General features: G+C 40.9%; 2 protein-coding genes across 6 annotated transcripts in view; one reads left to right on the top strand and one right to left on the bottom strand.

The window, feature by feature from the left end:
* chl1b (cell adhesion molecule L1-like b) overlaps positions 1 to 7,954 on the bottom strand; it is a 51,448-nt gene extending 43,494 nt beyond the window's left edge. For both annotated transcript variants that reach the window (XM_088388789.1, XM_088388791.1), the window contains exons 1-2: positions 7,811 to 7,954; positions 3,047 to 3,145 (exon numbers count right to left, since the gene is read on the bottom strand). The gene's annotated coding sequence lies outside the window, so the exon portion shown is untranslated. The remainder of the gene's footprint in view (positions 1 to 3,046; positions 3,146 to 7,810) is intronic.
* The window catches only part of LOC148391169 (contactin-3-like), a 32,457-nt gene continuing 20,897 nt past the window's right edge, over positions 7,357 to 18,916 (top strand). Inside the window, exons 1-3 of one of the 4 annotated variants that reach the window (XM_088388796.1) lie at positions 7,357 to 7,565; positions 8,451 to 8,526; positions 18,409 to 18,546. In XM_088388796.1, coding sequence (XP_088244922.1) covers positions 18,492 to 18,546 — 55 coding nt within the window. In that variant the 5' untranslated portion in view covers positions 7,357 to 7,565; positions 8,451 to 8,526; positions 18,409 to 18,491. Of the gene's footprint in view, positions 7,566 to 7,790; positions 7,868 to 8,106; positions 8,186 to 8,450; positions 8,527 to 13,503; positions 13,895 to 18,408; positions 18,547 to 18,916 lie in introns of those variants that run through there. The other 3 variants (XM_088388798.1, XM_088388799.1, XM_088388797.1) reach the window with 3 other exon arrangements.

Here is an 18,916-nt window from a genome sequence, read left to right as displayed (position 1 = left end):
AAAGCTCCACTCTCACCACCACCCTGCTTTCTCTGAATAAATATTCCCTTGCAAGCGGCGTAGGTCAGACTGCTTTCAAGCACCTCTGTACCACACAGGGTGCCGATGGTTTTCTCCGCTTGCAAGCGTAAAATGGCCAAACCGTCTCACGTGTGGTTCTTGCAAAAACATTAGAGTGAGGAACACTAACACCCTCTGCTGTCAACCTTCTGAGTGGAGTCGAGGAGAGAGCCAAACATGGCACACATGCCTCGAGACATATTGGCCTGTTTAACTGAAGTGGCACATGGAACAAACCCAATGCTGGTCCACGACTAAAATTATCCATCAATGAAGCAACTGCACATTTCCCACTTGTGGGGACATAAAGAATTCAAAAAACACACTGGTCCAAGACCTTCATATGTAGAATGTTGGCATAGTAACCATACAGCAGCAGATACGTACTTGTGTGAAACCCTTGCAATTGCACAGTACTCAAGAATGACGGGGAGGACCATAAGCTCTATTGACACACCACTCACGGCAAAATAGAAACAATATATCCTACTGAGAGCATGATTCAACACAGAACTTATATTTCCGAGACCATCTGAGTCGAGCCACCCGCACATCTGCTCTAACAATCGGTCTGCATAACCATAGACGTTGTGCATAAACTCTCCGAGAGAGTCGTTGTCCTCATCGGGGTTTTCAATGTGATTGGAGTTGGGACAAATGTTCCCATTCCGTGGCGTCTGGCACTTTGTTTTCTTCACAAATAAATCCCGGTTTTGACTATACGCCTGGGCAGATGGCAGACAGCATGAATGGCGTTCTGCGAGTTTGTGGTTTGCTGATGGTCTGGTGTGGGCAAGGATATGATATGGACAATAAATACAGTATTGGAGTATTTTATCGATGGTATTTGGAATGGACAATCTTTCGTGAGAAGTCCAGGGTTACCTTAAAAATGTATTTCGAGACAGTTGTCTCTGTTAAAAAATTACAAATGTAATCCAGGTACCAACATATTGTCATGTAACTTGATTCATTTTGGTTACTTGTGCATAACTCTGATAGCAACTACGCTAATGCTGGCCTAGCGGCACATTGCAGTTTAGCCTGTCTTTGGAAAGTCAAAACTTTTTATGCCATTTTGACCTCAAAAAGTACACAACTATTAAATTTACCTTTCACACAACACCGGGTTGTCACACATTTAATGAGCGTGATATTATAGCAGTCAGATGGTATCATGGTAGCTTGTAACTTATTAACAGCGGAAACTGTTTTGCCGTCTGACCTGCAGCTTTATGCATTGCCGTACATACAAAACATGAAATCTTTACGGGCACTCGCTTGAACGGGAGTGATATGGTTGAGCTGGCCAGTGGTGGCTTCATTTGCAGTCTGTCCTGAACATCACCTGCACTGGAGGCAATGGGGGATTCTCGAAAAGTAAAATCAGAAGTATCAAGTTGCTGCTGCCAGAACAAGCCCACCCAAAAAAACTATCTGATTTCAAGTGTGACGAGTGGGTGCTAACTGCTATAATTTGACATCAGCTGCCTGTTTTGACAGAAGAATGACAGTTAGCATTCGTCAAGACATCTGGGAACTGTTTCAAACAATCCACGTCTCCCGTTATAGGTTGACGATAAACGTTTTGCTGATGTTATTCTCCTGGCGTTAAGAATAATATTGCATGTTTTGAGGCCTTTGTCGCTCTTATTCAAGTTAAGTCACACTTGTGATGAGTTGATATTTGCCTTGCAGGTTCCAAGAATGCTAAAATCTAAATTTGTCTCTGTTGTTTAACCGTCGAGCAGACGGCTACATAACTGCCTTGTGTTCTAAACTAAACTTTTGTGTCAGCCTCATTCGACCATGTGGAATATTTGGAATGAATTGTTCATGGTATAGTGTATATTCAGGCAAACATTTTGCAAGAAAGGCTTTTGTCTCTGACTGTGGCACATAAGTCAGTCCACCAAAGGATTTTGCTTCTCTTTTCATCGCGAAAAGTCTCCCTACAGCAAATGGGAAACCTATGAGGTATTTATTTTCTGCTCTGTATTTCTAGTCCGGTGTCAGAAAAAGTTAACCCGGCCAGTCTTGTGAAAAATTCTCTTGATGTCATACCAACACGTGCCCCTTAAATAGCGAGTATACATAGATTCTCCTGCAAATATTTAATGAGAGTGTTGCTGAATTTTGGCCACCCTACTTTAGGCTGGCTAATAAGGCCAGCCGAGGTCCCGGTTATTACATTATCAAGCCCACGAGTCTCAAGGGCTGCAATCTCGTGTGCAGAAAGCAACGCGCTGCCTGACTGGAGATGCACCAGGGAAGGTTGTTGACGATCCCCAACCTCATTAGAGGGCTAGTAAGAGGCGTCTGGTTGCAGTGCAATCTCATGGAATGTGTCTCCACCCAGGAAGGGCTCTGAAGCCTGCTGGTGCGTTGTAAACGTGTCAGGCTGGGGGTGAAGCCAAAGTCTGTTTGTAGCGCTACACTGTTTTGACATTAATTGTCCTCCCACAGCAAACACACCGAGGCCAGGCTCACACTGAGCCTTTGTTTAAAGCTAATGTTTGTAAGGGAGGAATTTAATATTGCAATGTTTGGATTTTTTTTTTTTAGGGATGACATTTTTTTAGGTTGTTTTGAGTCCCTACCATGTGTGATCATCTTGTATTTGTGGTGTAGTGTTTGATTAGCATCACTGATGATGTTGTGTATCTTGCTCGAGGAGGCTTTGACATAGTCAAAAGGGAGATGAGAATCGGACCCAAAATAATTGCCCCGTGAATCAATGTACAGTTTTGTAAAAAAATAATACATTTGAAAAGACATACTCTCACTTGTTTGTATATATAGTAAATACATTATGGTTATCACATTATTATGATTTCATTTACACAGCCATGGCCAAGTGGTTAAAATGATCACCTGCCACAGTGAGGAGCCCATTTCAAAATGTGGCTATGGTGCCCTTGAGCAAGCCCTTGGGTTCCCAAGTAGCCTCCCACACCAGTGCTTGCTCCTAAAAGTGTGTGCTTACCGTGACAAATTTCATGTCCGTGTGTGCGTATGAAAAAGACGATTCTTCTTTCAAACTTGTCTTGAATTCCTCCCACAGATGTCTGGTTCATTTTAGGACCTATGGTCAAGAAGTAAAAAAAACAAACAACCTGACATTATTGATTGCAAATGCACATTTCAATCCAAGCCCAGTATAATACAATTGAAACATAATTTGTAAAGACATGCATTGTGAAGAACAGCTTTTTACTCCCTTTACATGATTTACTGATCCACAAAATTCAAGTAGAAATGGAAGGAATAAAATAAGAGTCTCCATGACACTTGATAGCCCACATCAATGTTTGAAGCAGGTTTGCCTTTGACAGGCAGAATGGAAAGCCCTGCCAGGAGTCGAGTGTGAGGCGGTGCATCACTGCACTGCGGTGAACAAAGAGACTCGACTATGAGACCTACTGTACTGTACATAGCACCCTCAGACAAAGATTATACTCCGGAGCAATGTCAACGTCCCACGACGCCCTTGGCCTACTTTTCATTGATGCAAAGAGCATTAGCAATAATTTTATGATCTATTATTTCTAAAACGCAGGGCATGAACTCCTCAGAACATTCAACTAGATAAAACGGTATATGCTAAAATAAGACAAAACCAGTGTTAAGTGACTAATACTCTACACTTAATGTAAATACTGTATTTTCCGCACTATAAGGCACACCTAAAAACCTCCAATTTGCTCAAAAGCCGACAGTGCGCCTTATAATCGGGTGCGCCTTATATATGGACCATTATGGCTTCACGTGTTTATTCTGTGTGTTGTGTGATATTAACACTTGAGCAACGTTGAATTATTGATATATTGTTATTGGTTTTACTATTTTGAGTGTTACTATATTGTGATTGCATTAACGTTTGAGCAACGTTGAGTTATTTATTCGCCTTATAATCTGGTGCGCCTTATATATGGACAAAGTTTTAAAATGGCCATTCATTGAAGGTGCGCCTTATAATTTGGTGCGCCTTATAGTGCGGAAAATACAGTAATGTGTTCAACTTAGTCAGGCTATGGTGTTTCATTTGTATGGTCCAAACATGGGTTCAAGCCCTTTACCGCCAGGGTGCACCCAAGAACTTATACCTGGCTGGTGAAGCTCTTGCTCTGCCTACCATACATCGCAAAATTAAAATAATGAGCAGCTTTCAGCTCATTTGCTTTTTACAAAATACATGCTCCCAGCAAGGGGAAGTCCTTGAGTGAAATCCCTTCTTTCCTCGGGGATAGTTGAGAACAACCTTCCAGCAGTTATCAATTATTGAGTAGCTAAAATGATCCGGCATGGTATTTCAGTACAATATTCTGTAGGATGCTCTTAGGAGACAATTTGTTTTTGTGTTTTTTGTTTTTTTTTCATAAAATGGCACCAGAATATCATATCAAAGAACCACAATGTCATCATTTAACTTTGTCTCATTACCATGCCACAGTGGTGGGTGGTGCGTTTCGGATCCAGACCTTCAGTGGAGACCTAATTGCCTTGGACTTCCAAACCTCACTAATGGTCAGCAGTGCTAACTTAATTCACCATATATGTATTTTCTCTTACAACTAGCAAAATAAATAGTACACAAACACATTCCTCATTAAGCAGACAGTCTTTTATGTGGGTCAAATGGCTAATAGAATCTACAATCATGCAAAGGTTACACATTCATGCAACTTCAGTGGTTTGGCTTTCTACCCGTGGCTGTTTATCTTATCATTGTATGCTCATAATTTATTTAATGTACCATTGTAAATTACACAATAAATTGGACTTGCAGGTTTTATAGCTGAGTAAAATCTCATGGTCTACTGGAGCTCCATGATTCTCACCTTGCACAGTGATTTCTGTTTTCTGAATAAATTCCTGATTATTTCTTTTTTTTTTTAACTACCTAGCATATTTAGCAATGAAAGCGGGAAGAAAATATTGAAATGTTTTACTAATGTGAAACCACCTGGGGCCCGGTTTACAAAAGGTTTGCATGGGCAAAGGCGGGCAAATTCAATTCAAGGTATCAACCAAGCAAGTTCAAATGAGTAGTGAGAGAACGAGAATGCCAGCGCAACAGGCTCCGTTTGAATCTCAGCCAGTTTGCTGAAATGGTTGGTCCAGGGCACCAGATGGAAGCCTCCAGAGTTCGAGCTGTGTTCCCAGCGCACAGTCCATCACTTGGGAGGAATCAAGCAGCTGGGCTTTGAACCATTGTGAATCGTCAGCCCTCTGTCGCTGCACCAGTGAAAATCAAAACATGGTCTTCCAGATGGAGAGGCAGACCATGCACAATATGTTCTGGTGCAATCGCTGTCACAGACTCATCTCTGTCACCAGTCAAGCAGCACGTACAGATACACAATGATACTTAGCGCACTTGGTCATTCATTCTTCCGAAATCAAATTATCCTCAGTTAAAAATCAGCTCGGGCGTCGGGCTTTATCAGATAGAACGTCTTGAAATATCACACTGCAGTCACACCGAGATCATGTTGACCTCTTGAAGAGGGCAAGTTGCCAGGCGTAATAATTAACGCCTATAAGAAAATCCTCATCTTAACACTTTAACGGTGAGTGTGCAGTCCAAATATTATGCTGAGACTTGCTTCTGCCTCTTGCTGTATCTGTCACAACCTAGTCAAGGGCAACATGCACCATAGTGACATGCTGTGTGGGTGTGTGCGCGTGTCCGTGTGTGTGTGCTCATGTGCGAATGGTTTGGTGGCACAGATTTAACGAGACTCGCCTGGCCCTTATGCATAATGGAAGAGAAGATTACACGTTAATTTAATGGCCAGGCTGTCTTAGGTGATGTCAAACACCTGTACAGCTCTTTACCTGCTGCATAAAATATATCTCACATTCGACTTCAATCAAAGGAGTGAAGACCTGTATATGCAGACAACGAAATGAAATTTATTGGTTACAAATTATTATATACATAGAGATAGATAGACAGATAGATAGATAGATAGATAGATAGATAGATAGATAGATAGATAGATAGATAGATAGATAGATAGATAGATAGATAGATAGATAGATAGATAGATAGATAGATAGATAGATAGATAGATAGATAGATAGATAGATAGATAGATAGATAGATAGATAATTATATACATATATATTTGTAAATGGAAACTAGGGAATTGCATGAAAAGAGGAAACATTCACCTCCTCCACACGTTGGCCCCAGACACCTCATTATCTGCAGACTTAAGCTAGACTCATGTCACCCCCGCCATTCCCTATGCTGACATTTGTTAAATGACTGTGCTATCTATTGCGCTTCTGCTGTGTATTGGCAGCGCGTGCTTGCATTTCCAAACATTTACTCCTGTGTCTTTTGTATGTTTCTGCAACGAAGGCTGCCGTAAGATGTAAACAGTAAAAAGTCAATATATTTGACTGTGTGTTTCCCTCCCTTTGCATCAATCTACCCTCATGTTGTAAACAAACAGAACCCCAAGAGTCCTTAGTCACACGCTCATAATGTCATACTGATGATACTTTAAGATAACAAACAGCATCAACACTAAACATGTCATGTCATGACCAGAACTGCTTTATGGTGTGTATTATATACGAACTTAATTATCATTAGTTATTTATTGCGTGTTGCAAGTCAAATATTTTATTTAAATATGCACAATAATATATGTATATATATATATCAGTCCAGAAAAGTGCAGTACTAGGAACAGCAAAGATACTGCGTAGAACCCTCAAGCTCCCAGGCCTCTGGTAGAGGACCCAAGCTTGAAGGGAAAAAGAGACCACCCACGGGGGGTGAGGAGTAAGTTTTATATATATATATACACATACAATTGAGTTGAATACATTCAGGGAACGTGAATGTTTTTCCAATTGCCTCCCCACTTTTTTTAATGAAGTGTTCAAAAATGTTTTCTATGCTATTCATCAGAAAGTCACAAATAGTTCCAGGTGGCAAAAGCTTAAGTGATCTCTGATTTCCGCAGCAGTAAAGAAACCCTTCCATGTCTTTTCACTAAGAAAGAGCAGTTGAAAATTGACAGAGTAAATTGATGGAATGAGTTTAGTTTTTCTCGACTGCCATAGTTTGAATTTTTAAGTGTTTTGCACACACTATGGTTTTAAAAGTCCAATAGTATTATTTGTATAATGAAATGCAATACAGACAGTATTAGTAAACAGCTTTTCTGTTGGTGTCGTGTTTGCTACTGTTGATCTAAATATCTCACCAAGGGCTGGTGTGAGGAAAGAAAGGTGTTTGAGACCGGAAGGGTGGGGCTGGGTGTTAGAGAGGAAGGGAGGGGAAGCCAATGTGGGAGTTGTGTAGCCCCTCAGCCTGAAGTCACAAACTAATAATTGTAACTCGGAGCAACCATTTGAGCCTGTGCAATCACGTAATCCCCGGTGCTGCTCTGACCGGTGATGTACCACAATGACAAAAGCCATCCTGACATTCTAAAGGGCTCATTATTGTGGAAAGATTCTTTTGAATATTGCTTCGGATGGTAAGGAACTCGAAATACTTCAGACTGAATGGTATGGCACAAAGATAACATGGTTTCATTTGTGTCATGTCATTTCCTTTTTTTTTTTTTTGCCTTCTCTGTATCAGTCGGTCGTGTCTATTTTATCTTACGTAAGGTAGGTCCGATTATTTATTGATCATCTTCACAAACAGCAAGTATGTGTCGGCTTAGTATTGCAGCAAACCCAACATTCCATCGTTTGCTGCACAGCTCACAGCACTTACCGAGACTTGGAATTGGCTTTGATTCAAAAGTCGGTTGGATGACTCCAAATCCAGGAGGTAGGTTTAATTTGCAAAGTAGTTACCCAGCTTGACAAGACTAGTGCTGAAAAGTTTGTTGAGCTTAGGACAGCAGGTGTTACTGGTTCTAATTGGAGCACCTTGTCGAGTTGGGTAGAGGTGTCAACAAAGAAATCCTAATTAATCAGACAATTTTCTTTTTGTTTTTCTTTCATCTGCAAACCTTTTTAAGTATAAGTTGTGTTGACTTGCAAATAAAACGCTTAATTTCTTTGCAGGAGATAGTTTATAAATTGTAGCAATAATCACTGACAGCCATTATGGGCAGAAATATTTTGAAAAAACACACAAACCACCGTAAGTGATATCACCAGCAAACTCTTGAATGGCAAAGTGAATATGACCTCAAAATTTCAAGTAGGAATTTTGTAAGGCCTTTAGATGTACCTTTAGATAAGTGATGGAAAGGTTAAAGCTTTGAGAAATCTGAAGATCTGCTCACTGCGACTCTTTGAGCCTCATTGTGTTGAAGTATATTTGACGTTTTTTTGTTGGAGAGATGATTTCACCTATGGAACTCGTGTCATTAATTCAATAATCCAAATTATTTCTTTTTTTTCAGCTCTATTAGCAGGCACTGGTTCAGAAGCATTCCAGGCAAGGTGGAAGTCACAATCACGAGGGTAGAGCACTCTAAGGTGAGACAAGCTCAAACAAAAGTAACCGCTTGAAAAGCTTTTTGCCCATCTATGCTTTTAAAAGCATTAAGGGTTGCCACCACAAAGGTCATGAAAAAAATATGTTCCTTCGGGATTAACTGCACAGCAAAAAATAATAAATGAGTTGGTGTACGAAAAATACATTATTAGCAATTCACCATAGCGTACTGTACATACACAGCAAGCCGAATCAAATTGAACATCAGGGGCGCCATTAAAAGAATAATAAGCAACGACAATGCCAAATAAATTGGAGAGACTGTATCAGAGAGGAGGAAAATAGATGATGCATTCTCAATTAAAACTTTATTTTAAATAATGATTTCGCAAAATAAATAATGAGGTTTGGGAATTGAAGCTCTCTCTTGCAATTAGTCCTTTCATTTCTAAATATAATTTGGCTTGCTTGAAATGCCATGGCTGTGATTCCACAGTGTCTGTCTCCAAAGGTCATTTGAAAGGTTCTGCTACATCTTTTTCTCTCCTCTTCTTCTCTCTACACTCCTCTCCAACGCAAAGTTAATCGCAAAGCAAAACAAAAAAATTGTTGATCTGACCATGACCTTCCTGAAATGGGTTGGAGGATGCAAAGTATTTAATGGGGAGGTTTTGGGTTATTAGGATATCAATACAAAGAGAAAATTTGAGAGGCTACAGCAAAAGTGGCACCTCAGCTCCGTCTCAACTTTTATGGAACGTGTTTCAGGCTTCTTGTCTTCGCTTTGTATTCTGAGGAATATTGCTAAAAAAAGACCCGTCAATCACTGTATTCTGAACTTTCCAACTGAATTGGAATTGGGGTTTTTCTAACGTCATGGGGTAATTGCACATGTCCAAGTAAAAACTTAATTGCTTTATTTTTTTGCATTTGACTTACATTATACCAGCGTTTATTCATACTTGCAAGTATGTTTAAACGTATTTAACTAAGTTTGAGGTATAAGGTATCTACCAGCCCAGAACGTTTGTCTTTGGCAGTTTGACGCCTCCGTACAGAAAGGCATTGCAATTAACGCACCTATAATACCCCCGAGACTGAATTGTTCTACTACATCACTTGATCAGCGTGTGGGCTCTGAAAGGTTTACTGGGAATTTTGTGTGGGTGTGATTTCCTAAAATCCCCCAGCAAAGACTTTTGTAGTACGCCTGTGATTCTTCCTGGGAGGCATTTTAGTCAAACATGTCGAGCAAGGCTGACTCATTCAGAGGATACAATAAATCCTGAATATGTGAACCAGTATTTAACCATCATGAACATGTCACACGTGTCAGTGAAATAGATTTGGCTGGAGGAAAAAGCACTAGCCGTCTTGAATTTTTCACGAGTTGTGCCAGGCCTGCACTATGCATATTGTATGGACTGTGCCTGACAATAAAATTTCTGTCCGAACAACTTTGTCAAATGATTGATAGAGCAGATATCGCTATGCTATGTGTAGGTAGAGCAAATTCAATACAGGGTCGAATAGTAACACGGGGTCCCGCCACTAGAGAGTGAGGGATTTTCTATTTGGATCATAGCCTTCATAGCCTCTTTCCACCTTCTCTTCAATTTTGCTGAAGAGTCTTGGAATCTGTGTGTGGGTGTGTGCCTACTACGTCTCCTGCAATGCTGCTTAAATTTCACACGTTCCTACAAGCGTGTGTAGCAGATATCTTCTCAACCTGGGTTTGAAATTGGTAAAAATGGTGAACAGTCGTGAAGATTTACCATATTTTCTAGAGTACAAGGCACCCCATCTTAACTTTGTTGGAGGTACCGAACCCCACCAGTTTCATATGAGCATTCACCGAACCTCTCTTAAGTGAAAAAATAAATAAATAATTCAAACTCAAGACATAGATTTTTTTTACTGGTGCACAAAATGAGCCGTGTATGAACATCACCTTTTTCAAAGAACAAAATCAACACAACAAATGGCATACCTGCAAATCAGTGTGACTTCTGCTGTTGCCTTTTGCGAGACTAGTTCAGATATGCGACATCACAAATTTACTTGATAAATCAGGTGTGTTCGGACCTCCACAGTGGAGGCTTTGCCGAACCCCTGAGACCAACTGACTGAACCCCTAGGGTTTGATCGAACCCAGGTTAAGAACCACTGGGTTAGATGAACCTGATGTAATCGCACGTGTGCTACTTACCTAAAAAGAAGTACATACATGACTGAAAGTCCTGGTGTGTGCCGTACTTTTCTTAAGTAAACATTGGCAGAATTTTTTTTTTTTTAATTCTCATCATGATCATCTCAGTTTTCCGGTGACTCAACCATCGGATAGGGAATTGAATTGCTGAAATATTTATGAGATGGTTGCATATTCATCGAGGGGTCCTTTGTACGTGCTCATGTGGTCTTTCACAACGTGTTCGAAAATTAAATATTAATGCATTTAAATAAAAAGGCCAGTTCTGGGTGAGTGCACGTGTATTTGTGTGTCGGTTCGTGTGTGCACATGAGAGGAGAAGTGAATTGTGTGCTATCAGGGCTGACTGGTGCGGAATCTCAAGGGGGCGGAAGTTTGTTGAGCCTGTCAGAAAGGAGATATGAGAATCACCTTCAGATCTACTCATTCACAGATATTGGAATCTGCCACACCACCTTCCATATATTTTTTGCAATGATGCAAGTGCAGTTTATATTTACGTATCCCTTGACATTCTGAAGTCCTTGTTTTACCACAGATGATTTATTTACAATCTTTTGAGTTTTAGCACGGTATCTACCTCACTGCGACCGCAACCTGCGTCTTTTAGTAGTATCAGCCAACCGCTTGTTTGATGCACGACAAAGTTCAGATAATCCCATTTGCCTGAATGACCCCCAGTAATATATAGTTAAATTGTACCGGGGTTTGTTTTAAACCAACACTTGCAATGTATGAACATACCACAGTGGCAAACTTATTGTTTCTCTACTAAATAATAAATAAGATGGGAAAGTGAAGCTTCAAATTTTTTTCACAAACCAGTTGTTTTTTGGGACTCCTATAGCTGGGACTCTCTCTGGGACAATGGGCTGATTTCCTAAACACCTTTATATAAACTAACAGTGCCATCTAGAGGAGGCAAAAAACAACTGGTTCATGAAGTGAATTTAAAGCTTCATTTTCCCATAACAAAAAAGAAGTGCCTACTCCATGGATAGCGCACAGATCTCAGCTCGAGCTCGGCATTGTATACGTCCGGCTTCGGGTGAATTTCACAGATTGGGGATTTTTATTCTTCAGTCTGAAAATGAACAGCAGCATTGTTGTTGACAAGGTGAGCCAAAAAAAAAGGTAATGCTTTCTGGGAAAGGCGGTTTCAGAACAGCTCTGTCTTGAAATTGCAACGCCAGTTAAAGGTTAATGGAGCATTGATGATAAGTCTCATCCACCCCTTCTCTTCCAGAATAATGGAACTTCACAAGCACTGTGTCATCTCCTAGACAGGAGGGATATTTGGGGTGTACACTCATATTGTTTTTTTTTACAAGACACTTCGTTTCTGAGAATTCCTTTTATGCTGTAGTTATGCTTTTTTTTCCCACTTCTACTTTAACCTGCTGCCAAGCTCTCTCTCTACTGTTAGCCGCTCTCAACAGAATATCTTGTTTTATTTTACTTTGGACCACGTAATCAAAATGGACCAATGAAACATAAAATAGATAAAATGCTATTCTTGCCTGTAGATGTTGTTATAGTTCCGAACTTGAGAGAACTGGCAGTAACAACAATGAGAGCAGGACAGTATGCTGCCAAGCCTCAAGCAGAAAAAAAACCCTCACCGTTCTTTCAGTCAAAGCGATATCTCACAGGGGAGCACAGCACAGCTTGAGGTGAATTTCTTCTTTGTGATCACTCCGCACCTGCCTTTGCTTTACCTCACTTTTCTCCTCTGACACTTTCTAACGAATAAGTTCAACTCCGTGTAGAAAGGGTTTGTTACGGCACAGTAGTATTTTGCATGTGTATTGCACAGATGGAATTGTTGTCAATGGGAACAATTGTTTTGGAATCTAATGGTATCGAAAGGTGAGCATTTCAACTGCCGTTTTGAGACCCGACAAGGAGCTGAAAAACGAAGCTTTCACAGGTGCATTTCAGTTGCTTGCATCATAAAAACAATGACCTGAAATTAGGTGACACCAAGGGGTAGATTAAACTCCCGTAAGTGTTGTCCCATTCGCACTTTGGAGCAAATTGAATTTTTTCCGCGGGCCGCATTGCAGTCATAGCTTCTTTCGGAGGGCCATTATGACTGTCAACCTAAATAAATGTATGAGCACCTCATATTATATACAGCAAAAGCTACAAAACTGACAAATAACTTGTTTTTAAATCAGATGAGTAAAAACTGGTCAAATATTTAAAAAAAAAAAGATATTAAAAGTGAAGAAAATTTGCAATTCTAGTAATGACACACGAATTTGATGCACAATTTGTCTTCGCGGGCCACATAAAATGATGTGGTGGGTCGTATCTGGCCCCCGGGCCTTGAGTTTGACACATGTGACTTAATGTAAGACCTTTTTATTGTCCTCAACACATTTTAATTGGACTTTGGTCGTTTTTGACCTTCGTTTTGAAATTGTGCTCAGCAGCCTACCTGACACCAGTAGTGGCACATTTAACAGTGGGTAGGGGAGCAATTATATGAGTGCAAAATAAAAAGTACTCATGCTTACAATGTTGGCATAGGGAATGTTACGTCTCAGAGGTTTGTCAATTTTACCCATTAGTTGATACATATAGGTGTCTAAATTTAATATTACACATTTTAGAATCTTTGCATACATTTTCCCCAATGTGATAGAAAATTAAAAAGATTTAACTGCCTAAATTGCCTTTTTGAGGCACTTTGGCACATTTTGGTGCAAAGTCCTCAAATTTCAAGTCCAGACTTGCACTCAATTGAGTGTGTGTGAGGAGAGGCAGGTGCTGGTGGCGCATTACGGTGCCGCAGCACACACACAGCAGCGCATTTCCACGCGTCACCAGTGGGCGCATGTTTGTGCGCCGCGCACAAAGAGAGCAGATCCCGTCGTGGGATGCGCACATCTAGAATCGCCGCTCAGTGGCACCGCTGTCCTCCCTGCTTGCTGGCAGCCTATCTCGTGGTGAGACAATTTGGGGAGAGGATCGAGGAACACCCCGCTAAACTGCGCTTTAGCACCCACAGACTGTGGAATCGCGGCGTAGGGGGGATTTGTGGAGGTGGACGCGCACCTACAGGGAACAGGAAAGTGAAGAGCGCACGGGATTACATCTTCGGGTTTGCAGACAAGCAAATGTTTTCAGCGCACTAGCGGACATTGGAATTACAATTAAAGCAGTTTCAGAAAAAGAAAAGCATCCAAAGAGAAGTAAGTATCGATTTGCCGGCTTTAATTTGATGCATTACACGTTTGGGTGGGAAAAGACAAGTTCAATTTGTATTGAAATAAAATTACAGGTAATTCACCTTAATTTATCAACGGAAGCAAATAAATGTTTCCAGCATGACCCGATGAGGATATGTTAATAAAACGTTCTTAAATCAGGGGAAGGGGCATCGATTCATGCATGTTGATAGTGGCCACTCATGCTCGATGCTGATGAATGCGTTTCTAGACAAGTCTCAAATGCCTTGGATAGTCCTACTGGGACTTAAATGGATGGGGCTCATTTCCCTCATCCAGCACACATTCCATATGGTACCACGCTGCTCAATCACGCAGACAGAGAGCAGCAGGACCAAAGGAAAGCTTACAACTTTCTTTGTTTTTAGACACACTGTTTACCCAATATATCTTCTGTGCTTGATCACAAATTAGATTCTCTTAGGTGTCCATTGCAGAGCATTTTTGTTTCTCGTTCGGTTCAGTTGCTCCTGTGATGTTAAACACTCGGCACAAGTCAGCTGGACTATGAATTACCCTCAAAATCTAAATATTTACGTACTAACTTTTTGTTTTTAACCCAGACCTGATGAAAAATCACCATCTTCAAAGTATCACATTATTCAGAAGGGATTATAATCCTTCTCCATGTTTATTTATAGCTCTTTGCACATAATTTGAGAATATCAAGCAGCAGCTAAATGGGCGGTGAAACATGTCTTTGAAGCCATGCAGCAAATTATTCCATAGCCCAGCAAAATCCAGCGTGGCAATGCAGGAATGACTTTTCATAGCATAATTTGCGTTCAAAATTATTTGGCAGAATATCAATGGCAAAGATGCATTGCACCCAGTCAGAGATGCTGCAAGGGGGCTGAAAAGTGATGATGATTCTACGGGCACATGACTGTCAGGGACTCCAGAAATTTGAATTTGCAGCAGTTAGATTCCAAAGTGCCCCCCCCCCCCCCCCCCTTTCCCCACAGGGCCTGACAGCACTTTTCCAGCCAGCTCGGTTTGAGTTTGTTTTAAAACTATAAAATGATTTTGTAAAACTACACCAAGATAGCAGGGGAGGATGGTGTTAAAGGCACCCTGTATGTTTCTTGTTGGTCATCCTTGACTGCCAGTCATGTGTTTGCGCCAGCACTATCTGAGATGAAGGTCTGGGGATGTGCCCGGCTGATGATGGGGTTGCGAAACGCATCACTGCTTCTCTGTCTTTTAAGTGCGCTCACTCCCATTCTGGGTGTCAAGCGGCAGCTGAGGGTTGCAGCCACACTCAACGCAGGAGGGATACACTCGGGCCAGTGTCTTTGTGTGAATCGGTCAATCGCACATTGAAAATGCACACTCAGCCATCTACTAACTCAAACTGTATATTCTGCCTTTTTACCACACTAATTATACCTCATTTAATTTTCACACACCAGACATTCCTTCACATTGGCCGTCCATATAATGTTTCTCGCAGGATGAAAAAAAAAAATCACTCTAAAGCTCTTAGTGGTTATCACGTACTCGATAATGTGTCACGTCGGTTAAACCTTTAACCAGCAAGCCTATTCTGCAAATTAATTCAAGAAAACCTCCGTGCATTTTAAAAGCACGGCACAATCAATACCTCACAATTACTTCTCGGCTTTTCTTTTCATCAAGGTTCTGCTGAAGTTAGCCTAAGTGGTGAAATACAGACATTAAAGCCCGCCTTTATTTGTTAATCGCTTCAGTTATTTTTCCGTCCTCACTGGATTATGTGAAATGGGCTGCTGTGCAGGTCTTCAGTCAGAGTCAATTAGGAGGCATCAGTGCACGACTGCTTGGGAATCTTCATTCGTAGGCAAAGCGGCTGTGCTTGGCAGCTCTCACTGGTGGAAGCTTGTCTTCCAGGCTGCGTGCGTTGAGAGACATAAGTCATTGGAAACGGAGTCCTGAAATGATATGCATTGAACCTTTTGAGGTTCAACATTGTGTTGACTCGCATGCAATCTAAATGCAGCTCTGCTAGAAACATCATCCTCTTCTGACGCCATTAATACATTCCTTTGCAACAATGCTACCCTGGAGGGTTCCGAAGATGTTTCTAACCAACAACAACGGGCCTATTAATCCTCGAGTCATCTCCCGGGATGCCTTTCAACCAATCACACCAATGAAGTGACGCTTCTGCAATGGTGAATACAGAATGACTCATTTCATTCTGTACAGCAATTTGGTGCTCAGCGGTATATATTTGAAAGTGGGTGAAATAAATTAGATCTCATTCAATCCACGGTAAAGAGAAACGTAAGTTGTATTACCAACCCGCTTTTGCAGTTCTTCATGAAGGTATAGTTTTGCATTTTACATAAATTTGTCTTCTTAAACGAGTACAGCAAGACAAAATAATACGAGAACAGTTTTAAATTCATACAATGAATTAAATATGTGTTCATGCTAAAAAGGGATTGTTGTTTTTTTTTAATTTCAAATTGTTCAGAGAATTAAAATAACTGTGAAGTCCGTAATGCGTCTTTATATTTCTTTCTCATCATGTCAAATTATATTTGTTTACTTGCATCCCTCAACTAAAAAAAAACTGGTTTTGATCATTTTTAGACTTAAGCAGAAAAAAAAATCTATTCAGTCATTATTCATTCCTGTTCAAAAATAGTCAAATGTTGATATTGAAATTGAAAGAGCTTTCATCAAAGCCGGTCGGCCTCTTTCTACCAAGCGATCTAACAACACATTTTCTCCACCAATGTGTCAAATCAGCAGAGACACTGTGCCACTGAAAACAACAAAACAAGAAACTTGCAGCAAAATTCATTCCGGGAGCTTTTCCCCTACTCAAACTTGAAGCTTTTGGAACGGCTGGGTTAGGATACGGCGTCGGAGCCCATCGAGAGGCAGTTAATACAGAGCGTTTGTGTGTGGTAGAATCCGGAAGCGTGAAATTCAATGCGATGGCTTTTCAGAGTGGCGAAATTTGGAAATACAGCAAATCCACTCTTGCTGTGACTGCATTCACGTCACACTCGGAACCATTTCCAGCGGCTTACTTACAATAGCACCGGCCAGTCAATTATGATGGAACTCTTCTTGTTTCCTCCTTGTTCTGCTTTTTATGACAGTGACGGCCTTCTCATGTCAAAAATGCGACTGACGGCATTTTAGGTCTATTTGAGGAGTTCCCAAAATAGCCCAGGGTTAATCACCACAACCGGGTTATGTTGTAAGGACGGCAGCTTGGGTCGGTTTCTTAATCCTGAGAGGCATATCGGTTTCCACTTGCTGTGATGTAGGTCAGAGCTTGAGCAAAGCCCCTTCTGTGCTACCGATACCACAATTACAGTCGTCAAGGTCCCAAGCGCATCCGCTGGAGAAAACTTTGGGGCTATTTAGGTCATTGATTGGCGGGTGGGATCTGGTTGATCTGGCAGATTGACTGTATGTCGAAAAAGAAAGAGTGGAAATCAAAACAAATTCTATAAAGTCATTAAAAGTTCATGTATTGGTTTAAAATATTCATTGAGTCTCCAGTGTGAGTATTTTTTATTATTTTCTATTGAATATTTTTGGCAATCGAGTGAGGAGCAATTTGGAATTCGCCCAATTGTGGATTTATTTTGGATCCTGCCCAAAGGCCAGAGCAATAACACGATTTAATGTGTTTAGAATATTTACTGTGGGTGCCAGTATGTCCCCCTCCCACCTCACGTGAATGCTGACTCTTGATCCGGAGCTTCATTTGGCTCTCTCTGATGCACAAATGTGCGGTCCCGCCTCCACCTTTCAACCATAGAAAGCCTTAACAGAACAGAGGCGAAGTTCTGGCATCCGCCGTAAACCGTGAGCTGAAACCATTGCAGGCCTTTGAGTCTCTGGACCTCAGCAGGCACAACCCCCTCCAGTCCGTCACGGATAGACTCTGAGTAAGCCATTCATTTATACAATCCGAACCAACGTGAGTCTTCTCAAATTATTTTAAAGACCTTTTTAACATGATGGACAAATGTTTATTTTCGAATTATTGCTAATATAAAGACTGAGAGCACATGAATAGAGTTTGCTTGCTCTGCCTTGAACAGCAAACTCTTTGTTGGAGTGTGAAGTGGCGTTTTGCAGAGTGCTGGTATACACAGGCTGCCAGCTCCTATTAATAGTCAAATAGGGAGAGAGTAAGTCTCTTTTGAGGTCATTCATTCCCTTCCTCACTTCTCTTTTAAGCCGGAGATATGAGCTTGTTAGGCAGGATGAGAAACAAGCATAGTGGAAGAAAACGTACCCATTAAGCAGCTGTTTCTTCTTCAGTGCCACCTGAAAATTGCACTAACGCTTTGCACACCCGATATTTTCTTTTACTTCCCGTGATGTAGCTTCCGGCTTCTTTTAGACTCTCTCCCCATGTTTTGACTCCCAAATAACTCATTTTTCAGGACTATCATCACTTTTTTGTTGTACTGTATTTATATTCAAATGTCATCTTTTAATCATATATAATTGCTTCCCTTCAGATTAAAACTCTTGAAGTCACAAGGAGAGAAGTCCGTTCACAAGTAATTGGATAAGAGTCCCATTAGCCTTCTGCAACTAAAAGATGATGTTCCCATGGAAACAAATTGTTCTGCTATCACTCACAGGATGCCTTGCAGGTAAGAGATTTCAACTCATTGGTGTCCTTGTTGCCATTGTTTATCACGCCTCAAAACAACTTGATGATTTGGTTTTTTTTTTGGCGGGGGTGGGGGTGCAATCTGTCCCTGAAGTCGATTTTCCAATTAAAAATCTTATTTTATAATGCCGACATTGAAGATAAAATTCCTAATAAGGTAGAAATCCAATTAGTCCATCTGTAAACAACCCCAAGACATCTCCAATGCCAGGATAGAAATACAGTCTGATGTCCTTCACACTCCCGGGAGGGCTGTGCTCACACACGTCAGCAGAAAGCTGTCAGCAACAACTGAGAGTCCAATCACCAATGCTCTTGGTGGACTGTCCAGATCATTATCAGGAACCATG

The sequence above is a fragment of the Syngnathus floridae genome, chromosome 11, assembly GCF_059516105.1.
Source record: "Syngnathus floridae isolate MCC-2025c chromosome 11, RoL_Sflo_1.0, whole genome shotgun sequence".
Classification (NCBI taxonomy): Eukaryota; Metazoa; Chordata; class Actinopteri; order Syngnathiformes; family Syngnathidae; genus Syngnathus; species Syngnathus floridae.
This window is presented reverse-complemented; position numbering and strand designations above follow the sequence as displayed.